Source organism: Balaenoptera musculus, chromosome 4, assembly GCF_009873245.2.
Source record: "Balaenoptera musculus isolate JJ_BM4_2016_0621 chromosome 4, mBalMus1.pri.v3, whole genome shotgun sequence".
In the NCBI taxonomy this organism is placed as follows: domain Eukaryota; kingdom Metazoa; phylum Chordata; class Mammalia; order Artiodactyla; family Balaenopteridae; genus Balaenoptera; species Balaenoptera musculus.
In genome coordinates this window covers 46,144,832-46,161,727 of record NC_045788.1, presented here as the reverse complement: position 1 = coordinate 46,161,727, position 16,896 = coordinate 46,144,832, and the positions used below count along the sequence as shown (strand labels likewise).

General features: G+C 39.0%; 1 protein-coding gene across 2 annotated transcripts in view; it reads right to left on the bottom strand.

Annotated features, from left to right (window-relative positions):
- Positions 1-1,059: 1,059 nt before the first annotated feature.
- The window catches only part of SERPINI1 (serpin family I member 1), a 66,923-nt gene continuing 51,086 nt past the window's right edge, over positions 1,060-16,896 (bottom strand). Inside the window, exons 6-9 of one of the 2 annotated variants that reach the window (XM_036850661.1) lie at positions 16,751-16,848; positions 3,240-3,326; positions 1,747-1,836; positions 1,060-1,388 (exon numbers count right to left, since the gene is read on the bottom strand). In XM_036850661.1, coding sequence (XP_036706556.1) covers positions 1,312-1,388; positions 1,747-1,836; positions 3,240-3,326; positions 16,751-16,848 — 352 coding nt within the window. In that variant the 3' untranslated portion in view covers positions 1,060-1,311. The remainder of the gene's footprint in view (positions 1,389-1,746; positions 1,837-3,239; positions 3,327-16,750; positions 16,849-16,896) is intronic. The other variant, XM_036850662.1, reaches the window with a different exon arrangement.

Here is a 16,896-nt window from a genome sequence, read left to right as displayed (position 1 = left end):
AATAATATCAATTCTTCTTAACAGCTCCAAACCATAGCAAAATACCTAACACACAAGAGAGTCACATACAAACTGTTTCTGTTAAATCTTGAAACGTTTCAAACTTTTTCAGAATTTATTAATCATAGAATCAAAAATTTGGCAATAAATGGACCTCGTTCCATTCATGGAACATGACAAGACCATTCTTTTTTTTTTCTTCCCCCCAAAGGAATGCCATTATTTCAGCCACAGGTTAACAAAATAATTTACTGGAGAACTTAAGAAATTGACACTGTCCCCGTTGGAATCGACTACTCTTGTACTAGAAAATAAGACCAAAATATTATGCAAAGGACTTATTACAACTCTCAAGAGGTCTCAAACACAAATGCATCCCGGAGCCATCAGGTAACCAATGGGAGAAGCAAGGAATGTGTTATTCCAGTTACAGACATTCAAGTTCAAAACATGAAAACCTCTTGCACAGAACAAACAAAAACATCCCTGTGGGCAGCTCTCAGCCTATGATCTGCTAGTTTCTAGTATCTGTACTAACAGGGTTTTTCTAGTTAATTCTCCGGTGACATACCAGAGGGCATATTTTTATCATTAATTTGCTCTTTTGGCTTAGTGGGGGACTTTTGGGAACTATGCTACAGTTCAGATTTTACTTGCCACAGCAAAACATGGTGATATATCAGGCTCATAATCTACATCACCCTTATGAAGCCAATGATCTTTAAAGACAAAGTCAATAAGCTACAGCTATAATCTATGGGTTGGCCTAGCCCTATTTTTTTCTAACAAGTTTTGTCATGGAGCCACACAGAAGATGTTCAATGTGCAGGTTTTTATATTACACTATACACTGTCTTCAGAGAATCAGCAATTAGAATTTTTGCAGAGTACCTGTCTTCACCTCCCTTGTTGTTGCTTGTTATGTATGATGCTAATTTACTTTGGTGCTTTGTTTCTGCATGATTATAAAAGACTTAAGATGTCCAGAAACATCATTGTTGCCAAATTTCACCTAGAGGTATCTTTATACTACAACTTCTAAAATGAAAAACAGAGCTGTTCACATGTTCACTATGTACTTTTATTTTAAATACTAGCACAACAAACACAATGACATGACAGGATCATTACCTCAATAATACGGATAACATTCCTTGACAAGTTGGCTTATAATTTACATACATTGTTTTTATCGGGAGCTATTTTAAGTATTATCTTAAGATGTATTGTAAAACACAAGTCTCAAATATATACCAGTTGCAAACATAATGTGCTTAGTTACTATTTTCCTTATTATTTAAATAAAATGATTTAAAGTTCCTCAAAATCATGTCCACTGGTGTTCATGGTTTCAGGATGCATGACTCGTCCCATGAATAGGATTGTACCTGCATTGGGTTGGGAATGAACAAAAGAGGAGTTGAACAAAAGATATTTATTTTCCTTCTTGCTTACAATTAGCAATGTTCTAATTGTACATTATAAATGAAAGCAAGAACACTGGTCTCCAATAACCTCAGCTTTATGAATAAACTATAAGTCTTCTGAATATACAACCAGTAAAAGATTCAGTGATAAGTATTGTGTCCTTGGATACTCATAAATTCTAAAGATAAAAATGTAAGTAAATTATTTTCATTTAAAAAATCATTTGAACACATCTGATAAATAATGCGGAAAATGTTTTCAGTTAAAAAAATGATTTCTTTTTGGCCTATTAAAGTTCTGTTCTCATAACAGACTTACCTGTTCTCCTGTTCCTAATAAGAAAGAAAAATGGATGGTCGACAATAACTTGAGGATACAGCACAGCCATCCTGCTAATTGCAATCATTCCTGTAACGCAGAGAGAAAGTAATTACATGTCTGTGGATGTGCGGGGACTAATGAGTAATTTCTCCAGACTATCTATGTTTAACGCAAAGGTAATGACTTACACGAAACAAGATTTTAAAGACTTAGAGAAAAATTGTAAATGTGTTAACATTTCTACTTGATCTTAAAAAAAACCAAACACACACACACACACAGTTCCCTCCCATCATCCCACCAAAAATATAGGACAATTTATTTTGCATGTTACAAATTTTTATTCTCAGTCTCAGATAAATACTTACAACTTTACTAAAATGAGCTTTGAGTCAAGGAAAAGGGAAAAAAAAACACCCCAAACAAACAAAAAACAGTTTCTTTATATTCTCAAATCATTATTTCTTTTTTATGAAATGGGGATTTTTACATAGCAAGTCACCAGGCTTCTAGCAAGTGGCCAGAACAGCAGTGATTAAAGAGAAAATACAGCAGGGAGAGATGCAATGGTGTTTCCTACAGCTGGGAAATTGAATTCCCTTGAGATCCTTATTGTGAGATAATCATTTTATACTTTCTGCGGGGTGATTTGTTGTCAGGAAAAGGCCAAGATTAAATTATGTAGGATTTTAAGCTTTCTCGATGCCTGAGACTACTGTTTCTATTTCCTCCCGAAAACACCATTTTAACTGATGAGATCCTTTTAATGGACAAATGTATGCAGAAGTTAAAAATAATTTGTGCAAATATGATATGTTTCATTTTACCGGAGAAGGGAAAAATCCTACCAAAATTTGATGATGGCTGTTGAACATGATATTGAAACAAATCCAAACAAACAAATGAAAAAAAAAGAAAAATCCTTCTTGCTTAACTAAGGAAGTCAGAACATTCAAAATAACCAAGGACATTTACCATTTTGCTTTGGACACGTAATTTAGGTAAATTTAAAAAAAATTTTTATTTAAAATTATTATTTTATTATTAACTTAAAATTATGTATTGCATGCTATCATGCACTCTTGTTTGTGCATGTGCTTTTTAAAAACTCGAAGCTCTTCACTGACAAAATTAAGAACTAACTTCCAAAAATAATTAAGTAGAAAGAAAAATGATTAACTGGGCAGCAGGGAAATATTTAAAATATTTAAACAGGCAGCACAGCAGGAAAATCAGTTCTGCAGAACTGACAATCTCCTCCTGCCTCTCATTAGAGATAGGAGTTACTCTGTATGGGGCACTGAAATGAGTGCATGCTTCATATCCTATTTGGAAAATTCTAGCAGGTTCATCATTAGCTTGACTTCTAAGTTAGAGCAGCGTCAGTTTTTTGGCTTAGTTCTAAATGACCCCCATTCCCCACCCAAGACTGCTTTAAAAATACAAATCTCAAAAAAGTGAGAAGATTTTGGAAAACAATAATTTGGCACCTGAAGCAGCAGCAGCTTCTGAGCCTTCTTCATTAACCTCTATGAAGGACTTGTGAATTGCTTTAGAAAGGAAAACCTCTTTGTTATCTGCAAAAAAAAGAGATAACAGAAGCATTTCTTCGGTATCAGAGAAAGGGAAGCACTTTATCTTTAAACAGATTTGAGAAATATAAGTGATATAAGATACTGATATAAAACATAAGAGATAATGTTGTAAGATTACATTTATGATTTGAAAGAACCATTGAAGATGTGTTTTCTGTTTTGTCCTTATTTTATATTCTCTTGTTTTTATTTTCTCCTTCATTTTTATTGGGAATTTTCCCATCGTTTATTTCTTATATTGCCAGGAAAAGCAGAAACGTGGCTCTGTTTTTAATAGCAACCTCAAATTAGTTCATAACTCAAGATAAAACATCTTACATGTTTCTCACTAACTTGAAATTTCAAAACATAAAATGAAAACAGAAATCCGCATATAACCAGAATAAAAAATTTTCTAAAATCTAGTCTCTAATTACTGTGATAATAGAAATATTCTTGGCAAAGGAAAACAAAATTGACTTCTAGGTTGTAGAAACAGGAATATATTAAAAAGTTATTTCCCATTCCAATTAATTGGTTTATCTGAGGATTCAAAAACATGCTTTATCCTAAAGTCAGAGGAAATAACACATTTTTAATATTAGGAGGACTGTTTTTCCCTTTCAATTGTCTTTCTAGTTATGCTTACTTTTAAATTAATGGCTGTTATAGGCTGAATTTGTTCTCTAAAATTCATATGTGGAAGCGCTCACCCCCAAGATTTCAGAATGTGACTGCATTTGGAGATAGTCTTAAATTTAAATGAGTCATTCGGGTGGGCCCTTAATCCAGTATGACTGGTTTCTTTACAAGAAGAGGAAACTTAGACACAGACAGGTACAGAGGGAAGACCACGCATGATGGTTAATTTTATGTGTCAGCTTGGCTTGGCCACAGTGCCCAGATAATTGGTCAAACATTATTCTGGATGTTTCTGCAAAGATGTTTTCTGGATGAGATTAACATTAAAGTTGGTGGACTTTGAGTAAAGCAGATTACTCTCATCATGTGGGTGGGCCTCATCCAATCAGCTGAAGATTTTAATAGAACAAAGACTAGCTTCCTCTGAGCAAGAAGGAATTTTGCCAGCCGACTGCCTGCACACTCCTCCCTGTGTCTCTGGCCTGCTGACCTACCCTGCAGATTTTATATTTCCAAAGTCTACACAATTGTGCAAGCCAATTCCTTAAAATAAATCTCCTAATCTCTCTCTCTCTCTCTACATATATATATACATGCAAATGCATATATCCATCTCTCTCCATATATATATATATATATATGTATATCCATTCATCCGTTGGTTCTGTTTATCTGTAAAACCCTGACTAATACATGTGAAGACATAGGGAGAAAATGGCAATCTATAAGCCAAGAAGAGAGGTCTCATAAGAAATCCACCCTGAAGACAGCTTAATCTTGGACTTCCAGCCTCCAGAACTGTGACAAAATAAATGTCTGTTATTTAAGCCACTCAGTCTGTGGTGCCTTGTTACGACAGCCCTAGCAAAGCATACAATACAATAGCCTTCAGTCTTGGGTTACCCACTTTTCCCCAAGATTTAAACAAAACAAACAGAAGATACTTCAAATATATAAAAAGGAAAATAGCACAAGAAGCAAGATAAAGGATTACTCGAGTTTGTACCATTTTTATTTCTAATCCCAGGAGGCCTACTTCAAATTTAAGATAAATAACCTTGTTGCTGATGCCCAGCCCTATTCAGTAAAAGCACAATTGACTTCCCATTAAACTCCTTAGTAATACTTTCAAAAACACATAATTACTTGATGCTGATAGAAAATGATGTTCAACAACATTTTTGGTACACCTGTTGCAAAGCACCTGCTTATTTTGAATAAGCCCCAAGACAAACTGGTGGCATCTCTGATTATATTTTAATAGGGATATTCCTTCCTCAGCTCATATTTAGCATTAAGATAGAAGCACTGCATTATGAAATAGTCCGTCTCAAATATTATATTTTCTTCTAGAATGCATTTGATAACTAGAAGAAAAATTAAAAGCAATAAAGTTTTACATCAAACAATTAAGTATAATTAGCTTTCTCAAATCCAGATGACTACTTTTTTTAGCAAATGAAAAGAAAAATATCAATTGCATTAAGTAACTAGTCAAAATAATTTAGTAGGCAAAACAAACACTGAATTCCAAGACAGTAAAATATAACTATTTAGTAGTTAATAGATGCTATATTATTTTCAGATTCTGCTGCCCATTTTCATCAGTCTGCCAGTTAAGGTAGAGTCATGCATCAATGGCCCTAAATGCGAAAGTGACAGCACCCAGTTCCTAAAGGATAAGGAGTGTCCACATTGCCAGGTAAGCCCTGTTCAGAAATTTGAGGGGAGGAACTTCCCTGGTGGTGCAGTGGTTAAGAATCCGCCTGCCAATGCAGGAGACACGGATTCAATCCCTGGTCCAGGAAGATCCCACATGCCGCAGAGCAACTAAGCCCGTGAACCACAACTCCTGAGCCCACGTGCCACAACTACTGAAGCCCGCGCGGCTAGAGCCCATGCTCCGCAACAAGAGAAGCCACCGCAGTGAGAAGCCTGCGCACCGCAACAAAGAGTAGCCCCCGCTCGCCACAACTAGAGAAAGCCCGCATGCAGCAACGAAAACCCAACGCAGCCAAAAATAAATAAATTTATTACAAAAAAAGAAAAAGAAATTTGAGGGGAGTTTTCAATAACACCGAATGACATTTCAGACACATTAATTTGCACAAAGGAAACTGCCTCCAATATTCCCTGAGCCTGATTTGCTGACTGTACCAAGCACCTTGAAAGAAGGACTCACATCCCTTCAACCCTGGCGTCTGCCCCAAGTATACCCTCCTCTAGTCCCCAAACCTTGCATGTGCTCTCATTTACCTCCACAGAACGGTTTTTAGGGGAGGGATGCTGCAAGACATCATGGCAGAAAGATCAAGAAAGCAAGAATGCCGAGGGTTTTTCCCAGAGAGCTAGTTATTTAAAAGATAATGAAATGGACAAACCTATAATGAGATTCACAAAGAAGAAAGAGAAATTACCCAAGTAAACAATATTAAGACAAAAAAGCAGAACATACCTAAAGATAACAGAATTTTTAAAAATCACGAAAAGTACTATATAATTTTCTGCAGATAATGTTAACTTTAAAGGGTATATTTTATTTACTATGCATTGTATCTATTTATAATACACAATTTGGTAAATTTTGATAGATGTATATATCTATGACCCCACCTCTACAAATAAGATAAAGAATATTTCCAATTCTCCCCACAAGTTTCTTATGCTTCTTTATGCAGATAACTTTGAAATAGAAGATTTGCCATCAACTACAATTTTATAAAAATATTTAAATTATAAAGTTGAATCAAGGAAAAAAATAGAATGAATAGTCCAGTAACCATTAAACTAGTTGAATCAGTAGACAGAATCTTCCCCCATCCTCAAAATTAAACACTCCAAGCCTAGACGGTTTTCTAGGGAACTTTAACCAAACCTTCTAGCAACAGAATTTTCTGAGATAAAACTATTCCAGACTCTAGAAAAAGAATAAAAGCAATCTATGTCATCTCTGGGTCGTCTTACTTGCTATTAAAATTTAAAAAGGACTGTCTAAGAAAAGAAAATCATAGACCAAACTCATCTATTAATATGGAGGTAAAAGTTCTTCAAAATCAGAAAATTAAACCCAGCAACACATACAAATAACTTTTTTAAATGAGTTTCTGGGTATGTCAGTGTATCATGACAGAGCAGTTAAAAGTACTCTTTAACTGCCTCCCGTTCACATTAAAGCTTCCTCTGGGATGATCATCAAATACAAACCAATTCATGCTACTCCCCTACTTAAAACCCTTTATCACCTCTCCTGCTAGCTCTACCTCCCATCTCCCCATCAGTATATAACACACTTGCACACCTGCTCAGTATGTAATATGGGGGCCTCCATGAGGTTGCCTCTGCCTCTTCTAAATAGCATTCTTCACTCTACACACTGTGCTCCAGATTATCTGAATGGCAATGGCCTGATCATACCACACTTTATCACTTCTGTGTCTTTGCTTCCCCAGAAACTCACTGAACCCTTATACAGTGAGACACCTAATCTACTTCTAAGGCTCAGCTTCGAACCCTACCAGGACTTTTCTGCTCTCTCCTGATTCCTACCCCCCCCCCCACTAAAGTAGAACTGACCACTCTTTCCCACTGAACCCAGGATCTAATTCTATTTAAGCCTTCATAATATATCATATTCACATTGTTATCTCTCTCTTCCTGGACTGTCCACTTCCTTCAGGCAAGGATTGTGTCCTTCCCCTTAGTGCCCCTGGCTTCTGGCATTTAGGGAGCTTAATGAATGAACTAACCTAAGTAGAGGGAGTTTCCTGGTAATGTGTAATTTTCCAGTAGTTAATCCAACATTTAGTAACTGTTGAATGAAAGGGGTTAGTTATTTCATATTGTAAGACTTTGGGTGTTGTCACTCTGTGGGCACCATGACCACAATTCTGTTCACAATTATAGCTATAAAGTTTATTCTTGTAATAAATAAAACATGTGACACTAATCCAAAGTAGATGGTCTAGGAAAATTGATGGAAAACAGCCCCACACAGAGAAAGAATACAAAGACCACACACACACTAGAACACTTAAAAATCTAATTGAGTAGAAGAGCAAAGGGAATGGGATCCAACAGACCACTGTCATCATATATATTTCAAAGACAGCAAAATAAAGATTGAATCCAATGTTCCAACTCCCAGGGGTGATTAACTGCTACACCAAGGACAGCAAATGTCTGCAGTTGTAAACAAGACTTCACGACACTTAACCTTCAGCAAAACACCACCCCTTTGGATATACAGTAGGGGAAAATGTTAACAAGTAAGAAATCACATCATGAACACTGAGGGAACAAAAGAAAATGAAACTTTCTTCTCTAGGCACAAACTGCAAGCTGTCACATTAAAATAAAATATAAGCTGAAAGTAGTTTAAGCAAGAATGTGTCTGCTGCCACATCTTAGGAGATCAGATCATGCAGGATACAGGCAAGTTCATAGCTTCTATGTTTGCCCTCCAGTATTGCTCATTCTCGTGCAATTATATGTCAATCAAGGCCATCTTTCCTGCCATGCACTTATTCCCTGAGGGCCTGGACCCTCCTGTCCTATTTATCTCCCGTCCCTAGCCCCAGTTCCTTGCACATTTCCAGCCACAAAGTACGCACTCAGGTATTCGAGGAATCATAATATGAGGGGAGTTAAAGAGATTTACACTGATGAGTTTGTCTTATTTGTTAGAGAAAAGTTAACTATTCTCTAAAAATGGAAATAAATCAATGGCAAACAGAACGACAAAACAAAAAAAAAAAAACAAAAAAAAAACCCCACACACTGGTCCCAAGCAGTCTTCTCCTTCTGGCCACAGCAGACATTGCTGCCAAATAACTGGTCCTACTTTTCTCCAGGCAGCGTGGAGCAAGGCTTTTCACAATGGATAAGATGGAAACAGTGCCAGCAAACCCTAGGTTCCCCAGAGAAGAGCTGGGCAGAAATTCAAGCTTTTCTGAAAAAAGCAGGGCAAAATACTAAGGCATTCATTCAGTCACTGAGCAAATATTTATCAAGTACCCTGCCCGTATGAGGTATCGTGCAGGGCACCAAAGGCTCTAAGTACCTGTGATTGACATAATGCTGGCCAGATGGCCATCATGCAGGAGTATGCCACTACTTCCTTTGTGGCACTGTTCCTAAACAGCCAATTTTAATGGATTTCTGCATCACGCTTCAAGGACATGCTTAAAATAACAGAATGGATGGAGTTCCATAACAGAACCCTAGGATACCAAAAACGTCTGTCTCCATACTTTAGTTGCTAAAATACTTTTAGCTTCAGCCCCACCCATGAACTTTAGAAAGGGTTTTAGAATTTGAGCTCCTTCAAGGTAGGAATAGTGTTTGCTTATTTGTTTTTCTGCATAGATTTTGTTATAGACCAGCAAATATTCATTCATTTATCCTCTCATTCATTTATTCTTGTACTGAGCACCTCCTATGTGCCTGACATTGTTGATGCACTGGGTATACTATGGTGAGCTAAATAGTTCCTTCCTAATGGGGGAGAGAAGACATTAAATAACAAGGACAATAAAAAAGCAAATCAATAAATGACCACAATTTCAGGGTATGGTAAGTATAAGAAATAATATAAAGTGATGGGTTGGCTGGTGACTAGGGGAGGGAAGAGGAGCTACTTGACATTGGATGTTAGGAAAGGCTTGTCTGAGAAGGTTAATTTGAGCTGAGACCTAAAGAATACAGAGGAGCCAGTCCCAGGCAGACCTAAAGGTGGAGTTAGCAGTTGGGGGGGAAAGGCTTGTGCAGAGGCAGATACAAGCCAGGTGTGTTCAAGGACCCAGAAAAGGCCTGTGTGGCTGGAGCATGGGCAGTGACGAGGGCCAGAGGCTTGAGAGAAGCCCCCAACTTGGAGCAAGGCGGAGCCCAGCACCATCTTCTCCAGGCACGCACCCACCCAGCATCTATCCTGCTCCCCACACCACGCTGGGCTCTGAGGACAGAAAGATGTCTATGACACAGTCCAGGCTTCTGAGGAGCTCCGAGCTCAGTGACAGGTATGAGAACAAACAATCCAAGGAAAAAGTAGAACTTGTGAGAGCACTTTGCACTATCAGAATCCAGAGAAGGGAAAGTAAACCATCTAGGAAGGGCAAGATGTCAGGGGAAGCTTCTCAGGGATGCCGACATTTGGACTGGTTCTTGAAGAATAAGTAGAAGAGTGAAAGTCAGAGAAGGGGACAAGGGCATTCCAAACAGAGAATTATATCTGCAAAGGGAGAGAAGCAGTGGTGATGACCTGAAGGTCCAACTGAAGCTGGGGCTAGGAGGAGGAGGGGAGTGGCGGGGGATGTGCTTGATTTTAAGAGCTTGGACCATGATGCTGGAGAGCCCGAGCTTCGTCCAGAAGTAACAGGACATGACGGCTTTGATTTTAGAAGGTATCGGTGGCAGCAGCTGTAAAGCATGAATTGGATGAGCAATCAGCAGCGGGCAAGAAGATCAACTGTGTCAGCTGTTGCAACAGTCCAAGCAAGAAAGTGGGGTAGAACTGGAATTACGGTGCTGGAAGAGAAAGACAGCTCTCTGACTTACAGGTAGAAGGAGAAAGAAAACGAACAAGGGCAGGATGTAAGAATCAGTCCAGCATAAATCTAAGCGCTTGAGTCTGACCTGAATATGGCTTTTGCTGTGTCTTCTTAATTCCTTTATTTCATTGGCTCCTTTATTAAAGCTCATACTTCGTGCTGAAGGATTTAGTACTCTCTTTCTCTTTCCCCTTACACCTTCCAAGAGGATTATCTATTAATCCAAATGCTGATGGTCCTTCATTTCCATTACAAAAATAGCTCTACTCTATGACAGGATCTTCGCTGCAACTAGATGAGCATTTTAAATAGAGCCTGAGAAGAAAATGATTCTCAGCACTCTCTAGATTCCATGTTTATTGCATGAGTCTTTACTATGTTTTATGTTCATGGAATTTAGCGTCAAAAGCAATGGACATCAAACTGAGGTGAAAAAATAAACACAATAAATACAGAGCATCTCGTCTTATTTTTTCCTTCATTCAGGGAGTACGAAGCAGAAAGCACGGTGCTGGGTGCTTCTTAAACACACATAAGGATCAATTATGTGGAAGTTTAAATTCTGGTGGGAGATATCCAATGCATAAATAATGATAATATGAAATTATATGTGGTATGTGGCATAAGAAAAATAATAGAATATTGTAGTATTTAAAAAGGAATGATTACTTCTGGTCGGTGTAATCACGGTGGCTAAATAAAGTTGGAGATATCTGACCTGAGGCTCAGTTCAAAAGGTATTTCAGGTGGGAGAAATTTCATAAAGATGAGGGCTGGGGGGGTGTGAGGTGCAGAGCGAATGTTCAGTTTGGCTGGAGCACACGCTGTGCGTAAGGAATCAGCCAGAGATGAGGCTGGAGGGAGCTGAGGTCTGAACCGCCCTGGACGGACGGTGCACAGCAGACCGAAGGGAGGCCCTGAACAGGAACTGGAGTGATTAGAGAGTGAGTTTTAAGGTGATTAATCTTGGCAGTGGTAGATAAGACAGATTAGATGGTAGAGAGATTGGAAACCGTTTAGGAGGCTATTGAAATAGTCTAGGGCAGCAGTAATGAGAGTCTGAAATGAAAGTAGACTCCGTGGAACAGAAAATGAAAGCACGGATTCAAGAGGTCTTAGCAAAAGACTCTCAAGTCATTCAGTTTTTCCAGAAGCAAGAGAATGTCATGTAGGGTATTTTTGGTCCACTGCTAAATCACATTAACTATTTTTAAAGAAAGATAAAAATCTCATTACATGATTTTAGAATGTAGCAGTGTCCCAATAGTACTGAATTGGTTTCTGGGTACTTTCGAGTTTTCAAATTCTACTAATAATGTTATTTTAAAAAGATTTCCCCGTAAGGCTTTTAATTAAAGAAGTTATACATACACAAGGTAAATTTCCAAACAGTACACAGTGATCTACGAAACGAAACCCCTTCTCGCATCTAAGAGCCTGTGTCCAGTATTCTCGAGGCAACCACTTCTATCATTTTCTAAGATGTTGTTCAAAAATGTTCTACGCATTTGGAAGCTTAAATACATACTTATGGGGGGGTGGTCTAAGATGGTGGTGTAGGAAGATCCTGAGCTCACCTCCTCCCACAGACACACCAAATCTAAAGCTACATATGGAACAGCGAGTGTTGAAAAAGAGCTAATAATTAGCTGACCAACTGGAGGCACAACAAGAGATAAAAGGGCCTCATGGAGACAGGTGGGAGATGCAGAGGGTCAGTCCCACCAAAAACTCCATGCCCCGGCGCAGAGACCTCCAACAGGGAGGGATCTCACAGGTCCAGAGCTACACCCTGAGGAGCAAGGTATCTGTGCCCCACGTTGGGCACCCCAACCCTAGGGACCTGCACTGGAGACACGAGGTCCCCAAAATATCTGGCTTTGGAAACCTAAGGGGCTTATGTCCAGGGCACCCAGGGCGGTGTAGAGACCTGAGATACTCCTTTGAAAGGACTTGCACACTGTCTCACTCATCCCAGGACCCAGTACAAAGGCAGCAGTTAGAGAAGTGCCTGGACTATATGTGAAGGAGGTTCATTTGCTAATCTTAAAGCATCTGCTGGGGCTTCCCTGGTGGCGCAGTGGTTGAGAATCTGCCTGCCAATGCAGAGGACACGGGTTCGAGCCCTGGTCTGGGAAGATCCCACATGCCGCGGAGCGACTGGGCCAGTGAGCCAAAATTGCTGAGCCTGCGCGTCTGGAGCCTGTGCTCCGCAACAAGAGAGCCCACGATAGTGAGAGGCCCGCGCACCGCGATGAAGAGTGGCCCCCACTTGCCGCAACTAGAGAAAGCCCTTGCACAGAAACGAAGACCCAACACAGAAATAAATAAATAAATAAATAAATAAATAAATAATAAAAATTTAAAGCATCTGCTGGAGGGGCAGGGACAAGTTGGGACTTTCTTTGGGGACAGAGGCATGGGTGAGCGCCATTCTTGCCCTCTCCCTATACCTTGCTAGCGCAGGTGGGCACACACAAGCATAGCCTTGCTGTAGCCTTGGGTGTGCCCCATTCCCAGCGCTCTTCCTCCACCTCGCTAGAGGCAAGGGTGTGCCCTTCCCCCAACGCTCTTCACCTGCATCGCTAAAGCTGGGGGTGAGCACAGCCCACACAGGGGGCGCCCCTTGATTGCCTGGCCCTGGTGGCCAGAGGGGCTTGCATTTCTGGGCCCCAAAGGACTGTAACAATCAGAGAAACAGCTCTGTGCAGGCTATCACCCCCCAGGGCACTGCACAGACGGCAGACTAAAACCATCCCCAGTCTGCCTGTGAAAAAGGTCCATTTCCTTGTCTTGGAGCTTCAACCTGAGGGACAGGCTACAGGTTTGTTACACATCTAGGGGCTACAGAGGCGCTCGCAGGGAATGTAGGCAGGGAGATATCATCCTTCAGCCCTCCCTTGGCCTCGCCACAACTTACTGGTACCTCCCCAGAGTTTACTCATTCATCTGAAACCCTGATTTTTGCAAACTGTCACCCAGGAACATGTTCAGATCTGGTCTGGAAGTCAGCAGGTTTTATAACTGTGGACCCACAGGGCTGCATGGATTTGCATACTTCAAAAGCTGCTGCCTGAAGAGCTGGCTTCTAATCAGCCTAAAACCAGGTGCTGACTGAGATCCCTCTTATTGGAACACTGCTGGGTCTTCACACACTGTCCACAACTGGGATTTATCAAGTATTAACCAGGCTACTTAGACAATCACAAGGGTTCAGGAGTCAACCAAGAGCTGGGGAAAGGTTGAACAATAAGGTTCATCTCCTACACGTGGTCACACCATCAAGACTGGGAGAGGTACCTGTTTTGTTTAATTCATAGAAACAAACACAGAGAGTCAAGTAAAATGAGGGAACAGAGGAGTGTATTCCAAATGAAAGAACAACACAAAACCCCAGAAAAAGACCTATTAAAATGGAGATACAGAGAATAGATTGGTGGTTACCAGAGGAGAAGGTTACCAGAGGAAAGGGGTGGGCAAAATTGGTGAAGTAGGTCAATTGTACAGTGACAGACAGTAACTAGACTCACAGTGGTGATCACTTTGTAGTGCATACAAATAGCAAATTGTGTTGTACACCTGAAACTTATATAATGTTAGATACCGATTTTACCTCAATAAAAAAAAAGAAAAAAAATACATATAGTCTCTTTCTCCATCTTTTGACCCAATATGCTCCCTCCCATTCTCCCCTTTGATTTTTTTCCGTTCTGCTTCCATAATGCTTTCTCTAGTACAGAGTTTCTCAACTCATTGCTATAGAAATTTGGGGCTGGATAATTCTTTGTCATGGGAGCTGCCTTGTGCTGTGTAGATCACAGGAATGTAGAAGCATCCCTGGCCTCCACCCAGTAGATGGCAGTAGCTCTCCCTAATTGGGGCAACCAAAAAGGTCTCCAGCTATTGTCACATGTTCCCTGAAGGGCAATAGTGTCCTGGTTAAGAACCACTACTACAATAAAACATTTCTATCACTCTTCCTTTTATTAAATCCAGCTGTTTATGTCTTTCTCCCCACGAGTCTATGTGTTTCTTCAGAACAGGTATGATATCTTAATTATTTCTTCATTTTTATGACCTAGTACTTTGCTCACACTATCTGCCTCACAAAGAGTTGTTAAATGAAAGGAATAGACATGGCATTGAATATAATTAATTTGTGTATCTTAAACACCATGAAAATTCTCACTGAAGTAGAAAGTAATAACCAAATACATGCTAATAATTTTCCTGGGTACTTGTGGGGTTACTAAGTGTCATAAACACTTTAATCATCAAGGTTTTCATGTAATTTGGGGAGGCAAAGAAGTATACATGTGAACAGGACACCAATCATGTAAGGCAGAGCATATGGTGCCCCAAAATGATGCAGGGAATAAAGGCTATTGAATTTAGAGGAAGCAGAGAGGAAACTTTTATAGCTGTGTCACTAGAAAGTTTTTGAATGAATGATTCATAAAGTAATGTATATATTTGTGTATATGTGTGTGTGTGAGTGAAAGAGAGAGAGAGAAAGAGAATGAAGAATGTATTGGTTGGGGTGGCTGGCATGCCGGGACTTCTAAGACTGTGGCAAAACTAGGAATTTTAAGAATCAAAGAATTCCCACTGAAAACTTGAGAAGTTGGTTTTACATCAGTTGTCCTGAAGACCTGAACTGGGTAGTGTTTGAGGATGACCAATCCTAGATCTCTTACTAATATTTTAAGGAGTTAAATGTTTCAAGAAATATAATGTACAAGGTGGCCCTGGGTAAATCTCTTCTCTCCCTCACTCCCTTGTTTTATCCTCTAGCAGACATCTACTGTGTGCCAACTACGTGTCAGCCCTGGGCCAGGTACTGGGAATGCAGCTCTGAGCAGGATGTTGAGAAGAATTCAGTTCTGATGCAGGTTTGATCAAAGAGCAAAGACTTTCCGCTATAGACTATATGAACTCTGAGAGAGCCTAGTGTGATTTCAAATCTGCACTCATATGTACATTTATGCTCTACTGTCTCTGTACATAGTAAAGGCAATTAAATATTACCTTATAAACCTTCCAGATATGTCAAAAAATTTGACCTACACTGACCATAATAATTGATTTGCCACTGCAGTGATACTCCCTCAGGACTGAAAAGCAGTAAATATTCTGTGTGTGAAATAACTGCCTAGACGTTTGGGTGACACACTGAGGAATCTCTAATCAAACTGAAAATAGAGCCATGGTAAGAAAGCAAAATATAATTATTTAGTTGGAATTTGGCCAGTATAGCATTCTTTGAATTCCTAAGGAAAGGAGTATAAGAACTTTAAATTATCCTGTGCTTGAACCACGAATATGTATATATTTCTGCCTCAAGTACAATGTACCCATTACCCTTTGAATCTCCACTTATTCTACCTTCATGGCTCACATCCAAGCTCCTAGGGCTCTGAACTCTTGTTTTATCTTGATATAAATCTGTCTTTATCTCATCAGAAAACATATTGTTTTATTTCCCATGTTCTATAGAAATGATGAAAATTATCATTATCTAAGCTAACTAAATCTTACACTCACAGGTACCTTATTTCAATACGTGTCTTGGGATTAACTGCTTTAAAAATATTTCCAAAAGGATTTTACATTTCTAAGTACTTTAATGTTACTAATATGTTAAGATTTTTATCCTGACCAAATTAGGGCATCTGAATCAAGTAATTTAACTGGTTGTTTTCCCTTGGGATATTTTAAATAAGTTACTCAACACCCAATATGTCAAGTATATTTTGAAGCTACTTCTTCAAAACCACTGTTTTTTATTGAAGACTTAAGATAATATTTACATCATCTCACAGGTGTTCTTTTTAAAAGCATCTAGTTCTCACAGCAGGCACTCATTTATCCTCTCTTCCTTCTTTCTTTCCCATATGATTTATTATAACCGGACATATTGAGATATTCAATCAACACATTTATTGATTATCTGCTCTACAAGGCATTCTGTCAGATGTGATGGGGAATTCAAAGATGCATAAGACAGGTCTTCTGGAGAATATAATCTGCTATCAAAGACAGACATGGAGCAGAATAATACAATGTTGTGACTGTATTTATAGTTTTGCTTGTAGAAGTTAAATATATTTCTTATATTTATCTGGCAACTGATAACTATATTTTACCTCAGAACTCCTTAATAAATAGAGGATTCACCACCATCATCTTAAAAAAACTTTATGGAATAATATTTTTTTAAAATTGGTGTTTATTTCCTACCAGACAAGGCTGTCAAATTTGCATTTTTGATGAAAACTTCAGTTATTCCAAGAGCCTTCAAAACATGTTTTAAATCAATTTCCTGTTCCACTGTGAACCTGGAGAACACAGAGGGGAAAAAGTATTTAGTTACAGCATTTTAAAAG